Source organism: Xyrauchen texanus, chromosome 9, assembly GCF_025860055.1.
Source record: "Xyrauchen texanus isolate HMW12.3.18 chromosome 9, RBS_HiC_50CHRs, whole genome shotgun sequence".
In the NCBI taxonomy this organism is placed as follows: Eukaryota; Metazoa; Chordata; class Actinopteri; order Cypriniformes; family Catostomidae; genus Xyrauchen; species Xyrauchen texanus.
In genome coordinates this window covers 23,970,118-23,987,832 of record NC_068284.1, presented here as the reverse complement: position 1 = coordinate 23,987,832, position 17,715 = coordinate 23,970,118, and the positions used below count along the sequence as shown (strand labels likewise).

At 38.3% G+C, this 17,715-nt stretch overlaps 1 protein-coding gene across 2 annotated transcripts in view; it reads right to left on the bottom strand.

Annotated features, from left to right (window-relative positions):
* Positions 1–17,715, bottom strand: part of LOC127648939 (fibronectin type III domain-containing protein 3B-like) — a 241,630-nt gene that overhangs the window by 74,658 nt on the left and 149,257 nt on the right. For both annotated transcript variants that reach the window (XM_052133779.1, XM_052133780.1), the window contains exons 4-6: positions 17,095–17,171; positions 7,307–7,538; positions 5,563–5,835 (exon numbers count right to left, since the gene is read on the bottom strand). In XM_052133779.1, the coding sequence (XP_051989739.1) occupies positions 5,563–5,835; positions 7,307–7,538; positions 17,095–17,171 (582 nt within the window). The remainder of the gene's footprint in view (positions 1–5,562; positions 5,836–7,306; positions 7,539–17,094; positions 17,172–17,715) is intronic.

Below are 17,715 nucleotides of genomic sequence, written 5' to 3'. Positions count from 1 at the left end.
CGATACATCTATGCTGTCTTCAAAATCAGACCAGACGAAGGCATCTTAGTAGACAGGATAAAACGCAAACAATGGATTCGGACGTACCCTGATGCCAACCAACAATCATATGTACCCTGCTGGAAAATACACTTGAAGATGGTTGTTGGGTTTTGGAACATGGTAGCTGGTTTCTTGCTGTTCATAAACTGTGTGACCAGCCACCATGATCCAAAACCAGCCATCTTAAGTTGGAATGACCTGCTGGTTGGTATGATCTACTGGCTTGGACCAGGTAAAGACCTACTTATGACTACAACCATCTATATACCAGCTGCCATGATCCAAAACCAGCTTAATCTGCAGGTATACTGCCTCCAAAAGGCAGCATTTTTCAGCTTTTGGACACAAATACTATATATGTTGTGAGAAAGTGAATGTGGGAGACTGAACAGTTACCATTTTGGCAACAACACATAGCCAAGATGGAGGATTAGAGAACATCTGTTGCTTCTGGTCGACATTGATGGAGTGTAAGCACGTGGCTGGAGGAAGTGCTCAGTGCCATAGAGAACCAGAGACAGAACATCTGTTTTTGCTTGAGTCCACACACAACACATAAGCAGAGTCTGAGATAGAAAGGATTTAAGGTTGAAATGCTGTAAACCTGACACCATGGAGAGGTTAATCTAGTGGCTAGTCTTCCTCGGCACAAGCTTAGCCCCGGCCTGAACTAGTTAATGATGGAGGAGAGGTAGAAAGCATAGAAATCCTTTCAGCTTAGGAACTAAGGAATTGGTGGGCCCTGGGATGTTCCTTCCTGCATGATGTAATTGAACTTCATGTGCTGAACTTGAGCTGAGGTGAGCATGTTTGTGCCCACTGGGTGATTTGAGAAAAGACAATCCAGGCAAGGTGCTGAGAGATGACGGAGTTGTTTTAACAGCTCCAGCCGTGTCTGTTAGCAATGCCTGGACCTTTGAGCTGCTATGCCAAAAACAAATTATTTAAGAAAGCTGGAATGTCTGGCCTTTTGTTGTCCGTCTCTCCCTTTCTCTCTATCTTTTTTCTCTTTCCTTCCTATAGCTCAACAAGTGAAGCATGGTGCTAACCAAGCCAAGGTCATGGGTTCAACACCCAGAGACTAATAAATGTATAGCTCAAAGCCACTGTAAGTCACTTTGGATAAAAGCGTCTGCCATATGTGTAATAGTCTTCCTTAATCTTGAGGGTTTCAGCATTATTGTGGGTTTCTCTGAAACCAGAATAAAAACCTGATCTCCAGCATGACATGGGGAGCCAAGTCTTTTGCATCTGTGTATGTGTGGTCATGATGATTTATGCCTGGGAGCAAGGCTGCAGTAAGGTCCAGATGGCCATAGCCCTCAGTAAGGAAAGTGAGCAAGAACCTCTCGGTTTGTTTTCTGTCCTATATCACCCACTCAGTCGACTGCACAGAGGAGAACTGCACACTGTGGTCTTTTATGCTGATTTCACACTTGATTCGATTTCTTGGTCCGAAACGGAGTTTGATTCCATCCCCCTCCTCCTGGTCTCTTTTCAAATTGTGGTTCTGTCATTATGTTCAGATAGACACGAAAAAAGGGGGTCAGTGTGAGAATGTGGCTTACTGTGAGAAAGCTGGGGTCCTGTTTAAATGTACTTAATAACGATGTACATTTTACTCTTGTATATGTGTAGCTCATCAGAAAGCAGCATCCCCGTAGCAACGTAATCCCCACAATGCTTCTGTAAACAACAAACATGGCATCCAAGAAAGACTATGCTAGCTGAGGTAAGGGACATTCCATCATTTAAACTGGTGTGTATAAATGAGTATAGTTTACGGAGCACGTGGATATGTTTGTTTTTCTCAACAAAAACATGACATGAGATACAATATAAACATGAAAACTATTATATGCCGAGTGTTAACTGTACGTTAACTGCGTCAGTCTACTTCGTTAGCATTTTGTTTTCATGCATTGCTTGTTTAAAAAAAATGATAAAATAAACACAGGACATGATATAAGCTTGTTTTTAATATAATTAGAAGCTTGTTTTTTTTAAATGGTGACTACAAGACTAAATTACTAAAAATATTATTTTACAATGACTCTTTCTCATGAATTACCTTCATTTAAATAAAAGAATATTAGAATATTAGTTTTTTATGAGCTTAAATATTTGAAAACCAAACTATTGATGAATGCTCATCCCTAGTTACTTACCAAAGAAATACATAATTGCTCACAAATATATCATTGTAAAATGATTTTATTATGCAAGAACAACCTGTAGCATGGACAGGACATCCATATTTTGGCCGAAATGAATGATCGGGACACCCATTTTCCCATAATTTAAACAGTCGATGGTGATCCCCTACCCCAGTCGACTGCCGAAATAATCATGGAGGGTTGACCGTCCATTAAAGCTGGATAAAGATTTCCCTTCACATTTGCATCTTGTGTTAATTTGGACAATTTTCATTTTTCATCTTTTGAGTTGAGTGTTGGTGGGGCTTGTTTGCACTTCAAAGATGTTAGCTTATCACAACAAAGTGGGTGTGTATATGTAAGTCTTAAAGTGGACAGCACAAAAAATTTTGATTTTCAGTGGGAGGGCTAGAGATAGGGTGAGAAAAGGGAATTTAATGCTGTTTTTTGTGCAAAACCCTTAACTAACTTAAGTAAACTTTAAGGAAAATAATAAAGCAAAAAAAGATGCATGACATGACACCTTTGAAAATAATTACTGTGGCCAACTAGCATGTATATTGTGAAAGAGCAGCCAAAGGTAGGGAGTAATAACTTTACAGGCAAATCCAAATCTTATCTCCTGGGAACTCTGCTGCAGATAGGTTTTGCCTTTGATCCTGAGGGTACTCTAAAAGTGTGTGTATCATCAAGACACCATATGGATGTATGAGGTAAAAGGAATTCTTGTTTAGCTTGTTAAGCTATGAAGGCCTACCGTGAATTGATCAAAGGATGGGCGGCTTGTGCTTGCAGCAGATACATCGTGTTTTCCATGATGTCAGTGCATAATAATGAGTCAAATCTTACAACACCTGCATACCACACAACAAGTTTGGCCTTTAAGACAATAAGACACCCAGACTAAAACGTTTTAAAAACTTCTTTGAGAGGAAAAATGAAGACATTCAAGCTGGTCTAGGCTGATTTATGCTTGTTATGCTTGTTCTGGTTTATCTGGTGGACCAGCATAACCATATTGTTCACAAGCAAAAAATACTGGTCAACCAGCATTGTCTTTCAGTCTTGCTGGTTAAGCAAGTTAAAAAGCATCCAAAACACAACAAATGCTTGTGATGTCTTTTCAATAGGGAATACATTACTAACTGTGGATGTTTTTTAAAAGGCCAAAAGGGAGCTTTGCCCTTTTGACAAATCAAATAAATGAAGGGGTCATTCTCCTGCCGCACTTGTTAGCACTTGCAAATGTGACTTGACGAAACACTTGTTTCAGAGTTTTTATGTAATTTAAAGCTGTACGACTTCAAGGCAACCATGACAACCAAGGCTAGGGAACAAAGCTGGCAGAAGACACTAGAATAATAGCAAGACCTTCTGAAACACAGGTGTGGGTTTAATTAATTAAAACAGTTATGGAAGTATAAACTGACAAAAAATGTTTATGTAAAGAAAATGTTCTTGAGAGTGGGAAATAGTATGTGAACACAGCTGAAATTGAGCTCTTTTCCAATCACCACTGCAGGGGGGCTGATAAGGCACATGTGGAATCGTTAAGGATCAGTGTCCATGCTCAAAGGACCCCTTTATCAAGAGAACATGACTCCAAAGATATGTGGGCCGTCTTTCAGAAGAGGCCCAACCTGGGCAACAAGGGCCAAATTGTGGATGCTGGAAAAACGATAGCACCTTGGCGATTCCCAGCTATGCAGTTTCCGTGGCATGCAACTCCCTTGACCTCTATTGATGCACTTATCTTTTCTTTTTTTTTTTTACAAGTAGAGAGAAAAACATTGTGGGCAGACTTAAGGAAACATGCATTATAAATTTCTAATGAAAGCTATGAAACACCAGAGTCTAAACACTCTAGCTGTGCATGAGATGATTTAATGTAACCACAATAACATCTATAATGTCTTGGATAAACGTTGTTGAGAATTTCTGGCACAGAAAGCAAGCAGAACGTAACCACCTCACTCTATTCCAAAGTTTGAGGCTCCGTACATTGTAACCAAACCTTTACTTTACAATATTTTGCACTGTAGGATATTAGAGTTTTCTTTTTTATTTATTTCTTAATTTATATATAATATATTTATACAATTACAATATTTATACAATGTATTAAATTAATATCTCATCCTCTAATGTATATAATGTTATATAACACACACACACACACACACACACACACACACACACACACACAGTTCTGTGCAAAAGTCTTGTTTTGATTATAAGATGGTTATTTGTAACTTTAGCTTTAGTGTGTCAATAGAAACTAAATATTAGGCTCTCAAATATTACTTTTGCAAATAGAAGAGAATAGAATAGAAGAACAGGGAGCACTGCAACAGATGGCATGGCCCCATAGAGCCCCCCACTGAACATCATGTCAGTCTGAGATTAAATGAAGAGTCTAAAGCAATTGAGAAAACCTAAAACGACAGAAAAACTGTGGCAAATTCTCCAAGAAGATTGGAACATCCTATCAGCCAACAACAAAGAAAAACAGTGTTGAGGTGTACCTAGGAGAATTGGTGCTGTTTTAAATGCAAAGTCACACCATATATATATATATATATATATATATATATATCACAGCAGGTGCACTGAAGGTCAGATTATATAATATCAAACATATAATGTGGTGTTTAGATGTTTATAATGACTGCTTATGACAGATAAGATGCGATCACGAATGTGCTTGCCGGCTATGCGTGATGCCATATTGTTTACGTGCAATGTAACATGGGATTCGGAGTTCGCATTAGAAGCATAGGAGGTTAAAAAAGTCCAGCCACTTTCAGGCACTGTAAGTGGTTGGAACGAGTGACGGACATAATGGGAGAAGGCTCGAGTGGACTGACATATTTGTATATTCTTTGTTTGACGTCAGAAAACATGGCCGCATCGCTGCATCAAAACAGTGCGCTCCGACGGTAACAGCTCTAAACTTTTATTTAGTGATCTTTTGTATGTTTGTAACATATAAAAATAAAGATATTGTGATGTTGAAAAGAGTATTTGAGCAGCTGGTTCATTACGACAACTGCTTCAGTCCCTCTTCTATTGGTTAACAGCAGCTGGAATGCAGATCACATCGGTTTGATCGTACACATCTGAGCCCAGCCTAGTGTAATCACACCGGTTTGATCGTACATATGAAAGGGTTAATGTGTCCAAGCTTAAACTGCAAAGGCACAGCTCTAACAATTGTAATAATTTGTAAAATTATATATATATAAAACATTTGCACATACAGTATATAAACGCTCATGAGAGACTCCAGCATAATACAGCTTATTCACAGACCTGTAACAGTGACTAAGATATTAAGAGTATAAAGCCCTGCAAATGTACTTACCCTGTAAGTCTGGCTCACTGGACCTGGGGCTACTCCGAGGTCCACGAACTGTTTTTTTAGCTCCTGGACTGCTTCCCCCTCCACCACCTCCAACACTTCCATGGATCTTGCCGTAGCCATTGTACAAATTGTTGCAGCCCATGTTGCTCTTATAGATGGCAGGAGGGCTGTTGAGACGATTCTGCCGCTCCAATCTGTCCTTCATCTTTTTCGGTGCTGGTTTGTACTGCTCATCCCGCCCAATGTAGTTCATCCCATACAAGGGAATTATCTCTGCAGCAACAAAATTCAACATTCAGCAATGAATCTTTTATGCAAGTTACTGTAGATATGGAAGAATATAATTTATGAAAACATTGAAAAGAGGGCACAGGTACAGTGTAATAACTGTTAGGACCTTATCACCAAGTTGATATTAAAATTAAAAAGAAAATGTAATGAAACCAGCCTTTCTACAGCAACAGTATTACCCATGCATTGTCTGTCTGCTTCTGTATGCTTGGCTGTGTATATGCATGATCAAATGGATCTCTTGGTCAAAGCCCATTTTGCGGAGGTATTAATGTGAACACTGTCGGTTGTGCCGGTTTTTAAAAGTACGTCTTAAAGCAATAGTTCAGCCAAAAATACAAATTCTCTCATCATTTACTCATCCTCGTGCAATCCCAGATATGTATAACTTTCTTCCCTATGCTGAACACAAATAAAGATATTTAGAATAACATCTCAGCTCTGTAGCTCCATACAACGCAAGTCAATGGATACCAAAATTGTAAAGCTCCAAAAAGCACATAAAGGCAGCATTAAAGTAATCCATAGGACTCCAGTGGTTAAATCCATAACTTCAGAAGTGATATGATAGGTGTGGGTGAAAAGTAGATCAATATTTAAGTCCTTTTGTATTATAACTTCTCCTCCCTGTCCAGTAGGAGGCAATATGCACGAAAAATGCAAATTGCCAGAAACAAAAGTAGGTGAAAATGACAGTTGAGATTGATAGTAAAAAAGGGCTTATATATTGATCTGTTTCTAACCCACACCAATCATATCGCTTCAGATGTCATGGATTTAACCACTGGAGTCTTATGGATTACTTTTTTGTTGGCTTTATGTGCTTTTGGAGCTTCAAGTTTTGGTAAATATTCACTTGCATTGTATGGACCAACAAAGCTGAGAAATTCTTCTACAAATCTTTGTTTATGTTCAGCTGAAGAAAGACAATCAAACACATCTGGGATGGCATTATGTTGAGTAAATGAGAGAATTTTCATTTTTGGGTGAACTATTCCTTTAAGACACCTGCATTCTGTTCTGTCCATTGCTTTGCATCTTTTCTTAGCACAACAAAGTATTCAGCCCCTAATAGACCGCTCTGTAAAATTAATCAAACAACAATACTGACAAGAAAACGGGAAAGCCATCAGATCTTAATTATTTAGTTATTTCACTGTTTACTTGAATAATTACTTAAAAAACTTTAAGTTATTTACTACAATCCATTGTTTTAATTCCATTTGTTAATTTTAATACTAACCTTAAATAAAAAAAGTTTTTTAAAATCATGTTTTATCATGAATTTTTAAAAAAAAAAGTTTTTTAAAATCATGTTTAATCATGAATTTGGCAATTGAGATTCATGAATTTTCACTGGTATTGGTATCGACTACTGAAATTTTACTGAAACCTAATTTTGGTATTGTGGCAATCCTAGGACACACAAGTCAGTGATTATATGTATTCTTACCTTCATTGTACATTGGTGGGATGTGATGCTGGTAGTACTGATGGGGTGGAATGTCCCCAGGGCTGATGGGTGGGTAGAAGGCTGTGTGTGAGTTAGGGATAAAGGGTGGGGGAGCCATATACGGAGGTAAGTGATGTGTGGGAGAGATGGCTGGGGAAAAGCTGGGAGGATAACATTCTGGAGACTGAGGGGTGACCACCACTCTCCGGACCCCTGTGTTGTCTTCCAGCACCTTTGGAAAGAACAACAGAAAAAGAAAAAAAAAAAGAGTTAAAATGAATTCAGGAAAGAGATGCTAAGGTCCACCAGTATGGTAGGTATAAGGGAAAATTCCTTCTCAGTATTTAGTAGGATACATAAAGCCTCGAACCCTACACCACCTCCTTGACATGCTGACCCTAAATGTACATCTACCTGTAAGTTTATGTGTGTACATGTGATTGTGTTTGACCAGCCTATCAATAAGCAGAAAGCAGTGTGAGAGAGGTTGTCAGGAGTGATCATCAAGGCTCAGATCAAGTTCCGACTTGTGCATTCAGATTTGAGGGAGCCTTCATTTCATCATACATGTCTATGTGAGATATCAGACAGACTGAGGTTGTTGAATGCAAGCTAAGACGTGAAAGAGGGCCTCTTGGCCTCTTAATAAGGTCTCTTTCATATATGTTTTATATTTTAAAGGTGATGTTATTTTTTTTGTTAAAAACTTTATCTTATAAGAGTTTAATGGACAAAGAAAACAATAGGTTGCCAATGCAAGTTTATTCTTCCGAAAATATCTAAACACTGCGGCTATCTATATCTATATCTAAAATATCTATCAAAAACATCCAGCTCGACCAGCCCAACATATCAACACTGGATCAACCAATGGCGCAAGTTTGGAGCATGACTACCTGTTTGGCTGACAGGGGAGTGCTCAGGAAAACTACTGATATTTTTGCAATTTTATTTGGTGACACAAGTTGAGCAGAAATTACACACTCAAGCTTTTAACAAATATTTAACTCTATATTTTAAATGTAAGTTGTAGACCAGCACTACACAACATGTGGTCTGTGGGCCGGATGTGGCTCTCGAGCCATCTTTTGCAGCCCTCCATATGTATTATTTTTCAAAAATATATTCTGATATGTCCAGTTTCAAGAGTATTTATGGTAGTGATGTGTGCAGTTTTATTTTTAGTATTTACGGTATTTTTCTGTATCGCTGAATAGCAGTACATATAGAGAGAGAAAAAAACATATTTTTTTTCTTAATGATCAGCAAACTTCACAGCAAAATATGTTGAACAAATCGTTATATCTAATTGGAGCAGTTTTGGAGCTGATATTGGATATATCTCTTTCGTTTTCAAACAAATTTCTCTGGTGTATGTGATGTTGGACACTCATGGAGTTTATTAGTTGACAGTGTCTTTGACAGTGACAATAGAACTGATCATATCAGTTCTCTATATTGCAATGAATGTGGTAGAAAGTAGCTCTTTCAAAAATTAAAACCAAACCAAGAGAAAATGGTTACACCCCTAATTTATAGGCTATAAGGTATAAAACATTAATTTAAAATGTTATACCGGTACGTATATACACTCACTGAGCACTTTATTAGGAACACCTGTACAGCTACTTATTCATGCGATTATCTAATCAGCCAATGTGTGGCAGCAGTGAAATTAATAAATAATAAAGTCAGGCAGATACGGGTCAGGAGCTTTAGTTAATGTTCAGACCATCCGAATGGGGAAAAAAGACTGTGGCATGATTGTTGGTGCCAGACAGGCTGGTTTGAGTATTTCTTTAACTGCTGATCTCCTGGGATTTTCACACACCACAGTCACTAGAGTTTACTCAGAATGGTGCCAAAAACCAAAAACATCCAGTTTTGCAGACAAAAATGCCTTGTTGATGAGAGAGGTCAACAGAAAATGGCCAGACAGAAAGGCTAAGGTTACTCAGATAATCACTCTGTACAATTGTAGTGAGCAGAATAGCATCTCAGAATGCATGTCGAACCCTGAGGCAGATGGGCTGCAACAGCATAAAAACACATCAGGCACTTTATTAGGACCATAGTGTTCCTAATAAGTGCAGTGTGAGTTAGTGTATATATGTATATTTACATTACTGTGCAAAAATTTTAGGCACTTGTGAAAAAACTCATAGTGATGATGTCATCAAAAATAATGCCATAAATAGTTTTAAATATCAATTAATGTCATACAAAGTCCAAAGTCCAGTAAAATTAAAAAAGCAAAGTCAATATCTGGTGTGACCACCTTTGCATTCAAAACAGCACCAATTCTCCTAGGTACACATGGACACAGTTTTTCTTCGTCGTTGGCAGATAGGATGTTCCAATATTCTTGGAGAATCCACCACAGTTCTTCTATCTATTTATTCTGTCTCAATTGTTTCTGTCTCTTCATGTAATCCCAGACTGACTTGATGTTCAGTGGAGGGATCTGTGGGGCCATGCCATCTGCTGCAGTGCTCCCTGTTCTTCTATTCTATTCTTTTCTATTTGCAAAAGGAATGTTTGGGAGTCTAAATGTAATATTTCCTTATATTTGACACACTAAAGCTGAAGATATAAATAACCATATTAAGACAAATGTTTTTGTTAAACATCATAAGAGCCTAAAACCTTTGCACAGTACTGTATATATAACTATATTGAACCTGGTAGGAATCTGGTTATTACTTAATTTTAGACCTACACTACTGTTTGAAAGAAGTGTCTTCTGCTCACCAAGACTACATTTATTTGATCCAAAATACAGAAAAAACATTGTGTGAACTATTTATATATATTTAATATGGGCATATTTAAAGTGCATTTTACTCATTTAACCTGAACACATATTTGCAAGCACAAGCTTTGTTGATGATAATGAGGCAGCATAAACACTAGTTAAAATATAATCTAAACATTCATATTATTTTATATCATATTACATATCATATTTATATCATACAGCATAAAATTTAAATGCCTGCTTTAGCCGAAACAGCATTTAAATGTAACTAAAACTTGCTTATTAGGACATATTTCAAATTTCAATACTCTGAATCCTGGCTGGCAAGTCTGGAAACAGTCCCACTAGTAAAATATGTATGTTTATATAAAATAGCATGTCAACTAATATGTAAGAAAAACACTTTTGTCCATACCAAGTGCAAATGCGAGATAACAGGATGTAACTTAACTTCTCCGGTTAGTTTAATAGAAAGGCTTTGTGATGGTGAAATAGGGGCTAGAACTTCCTGTTCAGTACAAAACCAGGGAGGGGCTCTCTCAGGTAGAAGCGACCAATGAGCCAAATGTCTGAGATCGAATGCATAATAATAAAATAAAATCTTGGGTAGGCCTAGTCAACCTTTATCAATCAGCCTATATAACTTATTAAAATGTAATCTGGGACATTTACCATTCCAAATGAAGGACTGCGCCATGCTATCAAATTGCTTGAAATAAGAGAGAGGGACATCTACAGGGAGAGATTTTAGCAGGTAGTCTCCATATAAACATTGATTTCAGCCTTAAACATTGGTTGGAATTCAGGATTTGGCAAAAGGGATTCATTAAAGCACCAACTATATTATTTGTTTTTCTCAATCAACAACAGATGAAATGGGGACTTGGATATATAAAAAAAATCTATTCTAGAGAAAATCTTACGGACTTATGAAAAAAAATGTATTGTCCCTACCAGATTCCTACCAGGTTCAAAAGTATCCAAATATCTGTAAGACCAAGAATTTTATCCTGTGAAGCGTCAGTGTTGCTCTAGGGGGCTTTCTTCACTATGACCAAGTACTGAGTCTATCAATAGATTAAAGTCTTCTATAAAAAAGCCCAGTGTTAGGTGTGTAAATATTAGCCAAAATAAGACGTTGCCCCTGAATAACAATAATGACTCTTCCTAATTTATCTTTAGTCTGTTTGAGACATTTGAATTGTAGATGTTTACCATAATTTCCGGACTATAAGCCGCAACTTTTTTCCCACGCCTTGAACCTCGCGGCTTATACAATGACGCGGCTAATATATGGATTTTTCCCGCTTTCAAATTTTATAAAAAAAATAAATAAAAAAAACATTCTGTGACGTGCTCAGTTTTTTGGCGGCGTGAAGCTTTCATTAGACCAATGAAATTGCAGAACGGGTTAAGGTCAAAACAACTTTTTTTGTTTACTGTTTAGATTAAATCGAGCGCGCTCAAACTTCCCATCATTCTGATTACGGTAGTAATTTTGTCACCCTCACCATGGCAAAGACATGGAGAAACGCATATGATGCTGCTTTCAAGTTGAAGGCGATTGATCTGGCTGCTGCACGGGAGGAGATGACTTCAGTGGTTTCAGTGCACAGGATGAGGAAGATAGTGACCAATGACTTGGTAGGCTACTGTTTACTGCAAATGTTTTATTACAAGCCGTGTGTGGCAGCGGGGGCGTGGTCAAGCGCCCGTCCGGGAGAGAAAAGCGGTAAGGGCGCTTACACCTGCGCTAAATTATGTCTAACACCAGTGTCTAATTTCAAGTGCCCTGCTTCACGTGTCCTTCTTGGGAAAACTGTCACACGGGCACCAGTGTGACAGTTTTCAGCAGGGCACTTGACGTTCCAGGTAAGGCTTTTAATGGCCACAGCAATGTTTACAATCAATTTTATAAAGTTTCTCAATTCTTCTATGCGCCAACACTAGACTGACGTGTGTCACTTTCTCAGCTCGGTGGCTGCTGCCTTTTTATGCCGCTCTCCCCATGCTTACTGAAATTAGACACCGGTGTTAGACGTAATTTAGCTCAGGTGTAAGCACCCTTACCGCTTTTCTCTCCCGGACGGGTGCTTGACCACGCCCCCGCTGCCACACCGTGTTTTGTTAAAGCCTGAGTAAAGTTCATTTGTTTCAATGTACCGGTAGGCACCTGCGGCTTATAGACAGGTGCGGCTTATTTATGTTAAAAATAATATTTTATTTAAAAATCAGTGGGTGCGGCTTATATTCAGGTGCGCTCAATAGTCCGGAAATTACGGTACTTATCAGTGTAATGACACCCCTGCTCTTACTTTAGCCAGCATTAAAGAAAATATGTCCACACCATATCTTCCCAAAATGTTCAGCTTCCTGTGGGGAAAGATGAATTTCTTGAAGAAACACAATATCATATTTCTTACGCTTAAGAGAAATAACCTTCCTTCTTTTTATTGGGTGCCCCAGCCCATTCACATTCCACATGGAGAAAGACAATCCACTCATATTAACATTTGACATTTTAACAGTTTAGAAAATATTGATTGTGTGTCAAAAATAAAATTATAAAGACCACATTCCAAAATGAGTGCAACAATCAAATCCCAAACTTCCTCCCGAAAAAAAACAAAACAAATACAAAACAAACAGAAAAAAGAAACACATGCCCATGAACCCCACGCACGACAGCACCAACTGGCATCCATCACTCTAAACTCAAACAGTCCGTGTACGCCTACAAGAGCCCCTGCGACAACTTTTGAGATTTCTCAAGTCTGGTGTTTCTATGCAAATTTTGTGAGACAGAAATATATAACAGAATATAATCTATAAAACAAACTCCAGCCAATAGGTGAAATAAACAAAGAAGGTGTAGATTCATCCACTAACTGTCCCGAAGGTGTGTTCCTCCAAAACAAATAAACTCCAGGCGCTAGGCGGAACAAGCACAAAAAAAAAAAAAAAAGTCAAACGAATGTTCAGTGAGCCGGATCATTTAGCTGCTACATGAGTGCAACGAATGACCTACTCACTCCAATGACTTGCAAGAAATACTCCACAAAACAAACTCCAACCAATAGGAGGCATAAGCACAAAGAATGTGCATATTCATCAGCAACACTTTCTTGAAGGAATGTTATTACACAAAACAAACTCCAGCCGCTAGGTGGAACCAACAAAAAAAAGAAAAAGTGCTAATTTTCATTGGCCAGTCAAGTGAATGTTCAGCAAGTCTGTCAAATTGGCTGTAATGTGAGTACCACAAAATAACTTACTCAATCCATTAAATTTATGAGCCAGGACCCTGTGAGCTTGCTCTATTTCCAGCCTGTTATGTCGAGCAAATTCAGAAAGAGCGCATCTAGGAATTTCACCACATCCTGACCCTCTGTTCCCTCAGAAATTACAACAATACGGAAGTTACTCCGCCGGCTACGGTTTTCAACGTCCTCCAACTTCTCCCAGACACGCTCCAAATCCACCTTTGTCGCAAGTGGATTAGCAGATAATTCCCTTTCCGATGACTCCAGATAATCAATCCATTTCTCGACATCCCCCAATCTTGTAACCACCTCAGTGAATTTAGTCTCCATGGCAGTGATTGATCGACCCATTTCAGCAAGCTCCTCCAAGTCAGCAACGACCTACATCAGCATTGTCGACATGTTAAAAAATTCTTGCAGAATTTCCCTCAATTCTCCGGCCAAATTGGCTCCCGGGCTTGCGGCCTGCTGCTCAGGGGCATCAGCTTGAGCACGTAAGTGTCTTCTAATGTCTGCAGAGCCTGAGGATTTTGAATTCTTGACATATTGTCTTCCTAGAACAGTTTTGGGACAGGTATATCAAATCTCACCAGTTTATGACATAAAAAGACCTCGCCCTTCACACATCCGAACCTCGCATGACGTCACGTGACTCCCCTTTAGCACATTAATTTAGGACACACAACAGAGCAATGGGCAGGGCTAGTCAAATCAAAGCAAATTAAATCATGATGCAGCTATCAAACAATACCCCATCACACCCTTAGGTCTGGCCCTGACCGATACAATGATCTTGGGACAATCAGTGGATTCCTTCAACTACTGACAGAGTAAGATGTCTAATGTCTTAGACAGGGGTTTTCAAACTTTTGGATGCTAATATGATGACACTTTTGCAAGTGACCCCCATCCTACAATATAATGGGAGCTATCCTGTATATTTTCCTGTGTGAAGACTCGTTGAGAAAAATATTAAGTGTGATATTATATAGACACGCTATCTGTAAAAACATATATACATATACGTATACATATATATATATATATATATATATATTTGCTTCTATAATATCATTGTCCTAAAGCCAAAACAAATCATTGTATTTAGGAAAATACGTATCAAGATAACGGTGTATCTTGTTCAGAAGGAAAAAAAAACACAGTTAATCCCATTATTGCCGTACAGTCATTAGAAACAGAATGAAACAAATGACAAATTTGGAAAATTTTAAATTGCGAGTACATAGTGCAGTAAAGATTAGGAAATCCTTTATCAGTAAACAGAGACCTAACCTGTTTGTGTTTGTTCTTGTCTTGTTTCTGGGAAACAGCATCAGCCGATATCAACCTTTACTCAACATTGTTTACACTCTTAGGTAGAGTCGAAAGTCCACTTTGCTTGCCCCTGCCATGCCATTTTAACCAGTATTTGCATCCTTACTTGGTTCTCCAAGACATTCTAACATCTTTTCCTGTACATGAGTGTTGAGGTGTGTGGCTGACAATCATGAGGTTCAATCCCTGCAAGGAGAAAGCCACTGAGCAAAGCACTGAACCCCATGTCACTCTGGGGAAAAATGTCCTGTAATAAGTGCATGGCAAAATTAGATTTGAATAACATTGTGTGGAAGTCACGCCTGTTGTAAAGACCAGCATGCAGCAACAAGAACAAAATTTTATATGTGAACCCTTTTGGAATTACATGCATTTATGTATAAATTTGTCCTAAATTCTGATTTGATCTTCAAAGTTACAATAATGAACAAACACAATTTGTTGTAACCAATAACACACACATTATTGTATTGTTCTTGTACATATTGAATACATCATTCAAATATTCACAGTGTAGGTTGGGAAAGGTATTTTAGGTTAATTACTACAACAAAAGATAATTAAGAGTCAGGAGTGTGCAAACCTGGCAACCAATTAATGAAACTAGATTGGAGGAATGGGTTAGAGCTACTTTGACTTATGAAAAACACTCAAAAATTTTGAGTCTGCTATTCAAAAGGAGCATCTGCTGATGTGGACTATGCCTTGCAAAAAAGGGAAATAAGAAGACCTACGATCAGGAATTGTTGCTTTGCATAAAGCAGGAATGGGTTACAAAGTTATCTCGATGAGCTTAGATATTCATCCGTCCACAGTTAGACAAACTGTCATTAAATGGAGACGATTTAGTACTGTGGCTACTCTCCCTTGGCCGTCCAACCAAGATGACTCAAAGGACACACCGCAGAATGCTCAATGAGGAGAAAAGAACCCTAGAGTGACTTGAAGGAATCATTGAAACTGGTAAACATCTCTGTTCATGAGTCTACTATAAGGAAAAATTTAAACAGGCATGGTTTCCATGGCAGGATAGCACGAAGTAAGCCGCTGCTTTCCAACAAAAACAATTCCTGTGTGCCTGCTGTTTGTCAAATGCCACCTTGACACACCACAAAGCTACAGAGAAAATCTTTTGTGGACTGATGAAATTAAGTTTAAATTGTTTGGGAAGAATAAGCAGCACTATGTTTGGCATAAAAAGAGCACTGCATATCAACATGAAAACCCAACAGCAAAGTACGCTGGAGGGCGCATCATGATTTTGGGATGCAGCAAAGGAGCATCCTTTGCTGCCATATTGCTGCCAAAGGAGGATCGTCCAGTTAATAAATCCAAGGGTTCACTTACTTTATCCACAGCACTGTGAATGTTTAATGGATGATTAAAAAAAAAAAGACACAAAAGACTATAATTCTTTTTGTGTTGTTGGCTTAAGCACATTGTCTTTGTCTATACTTGTGACTTTGAAACCAGCTAATTCCAAAGAGTTCACATACTTTTTCTTGCCACTATATCTGCTCGCCAGTAAATGTTGTAATAATAAAAAATAATATTAACCTCCCAGATAAGGAAATCAAGTTTCTTTCATTTCAAACTGTAGTCAAAATACAAACATTCTTAATAGCCCTTTCCAACACTAACATGAGCAATAAGTCGTCTTTGTATGCTAGATGCGTAGCTGAGGTAAGGTTTGTTGAACTATAAATGAAGATGAATGTAATGTGACCAGCAGGCTCCAGGCCCAGACCTGTGGCTGTGTTGATCATATCTTTCAAATAACTACTGGTCAGGGGTCGGCTTTCATGTCTGGCCGATAATAAGGATTAAGGTTTGGAGAAATAAATCCAGATCAGCACTTACAAAATATTGATTACTCATTCCAACTAAGATAGGAATCCCTGTGCGGTCTGGAGTGATGACAGCTTATTATACGATGCCTAATGGATCATAATATTGAGCTGTAAAAGCTCCTGGACAGACCACAAGGCTCACTTACAGAGGTGATAGACTATGTGGTAGTCAATCCTGTGTACAGTGTTTTTTTTTTTAGAAACTGACAAGTCAAAAGTATTTATGTGGTAATCACCAGCATGCCACAAATGCTGTCCATTGAAATTTGAAATAAACCAGATTATATCTTAAGTCATTGAGATAGCACTGCATTTGAGAATGTTTTTCAATGGCAGACCTGAAGGGGCCCTGAATATCCTGTTTCATGCTTATCTAGAAAACAATCTTCACGTTCACACACAAATACTATGAGGACCAAAAAGGACTGTGCTGCACTCATCTATTTGTCCAAACCTGATCAAGAGTGGCCAATCATTAATTTTTCATGGACTATCCTTACCTTATTATGCAAAATAAAACAGCACTCACTGTGTATTATGTTCTTAACTAATAAACACACGTCCCACTGCACCATCACTCACCTGGGAGATGTAGCCGGGAGGCACATGGATGGGTGGGATGGATCCATTGGGTGACATCATTGGAACTTCTGCAGGCCCTGGGTATATAGGAGAGAGAAAACACTGTCAAATTCTCAAATACAATGCAGTCAACAGTCAGGTTCCAAATAAACTCAGCAAAAAAAAAGGAATGTCCCTTTTTCAGGACACCGTATTTTAAAGATAATTTTGTAAAAATCCAAATAACTTTAAATCAATAAATAACAGATATTTATTGTAAAGGATTTAAACAATGTTTTCCATGCTTGTTCAATGAACCATAAACAATTAATTAACATACACCTGTGGAACGGTTGTTAAGAACATAGTTATACAAATTGTAACACTAAAGAGACCTTTCTACTGACTCTGAAAAAAGCCAAAAGAAAGATGCCCAGGGCCCCTGCTCATCTGTATGAATGTGCCTTAGGCATGCTGCAATGTCCGTATGGTGAGACGCCTAAGACAGGGCTACAGGGAGACAAGAAGGACAGCTGATCATCCTCGCTGTGGCAGACCATATCTAACAACACCTGAACAGGATCGGTACATCTGAATTTCACACCTGCGGGACAGGACAGGATAGCAACAAGAGCCTGAATT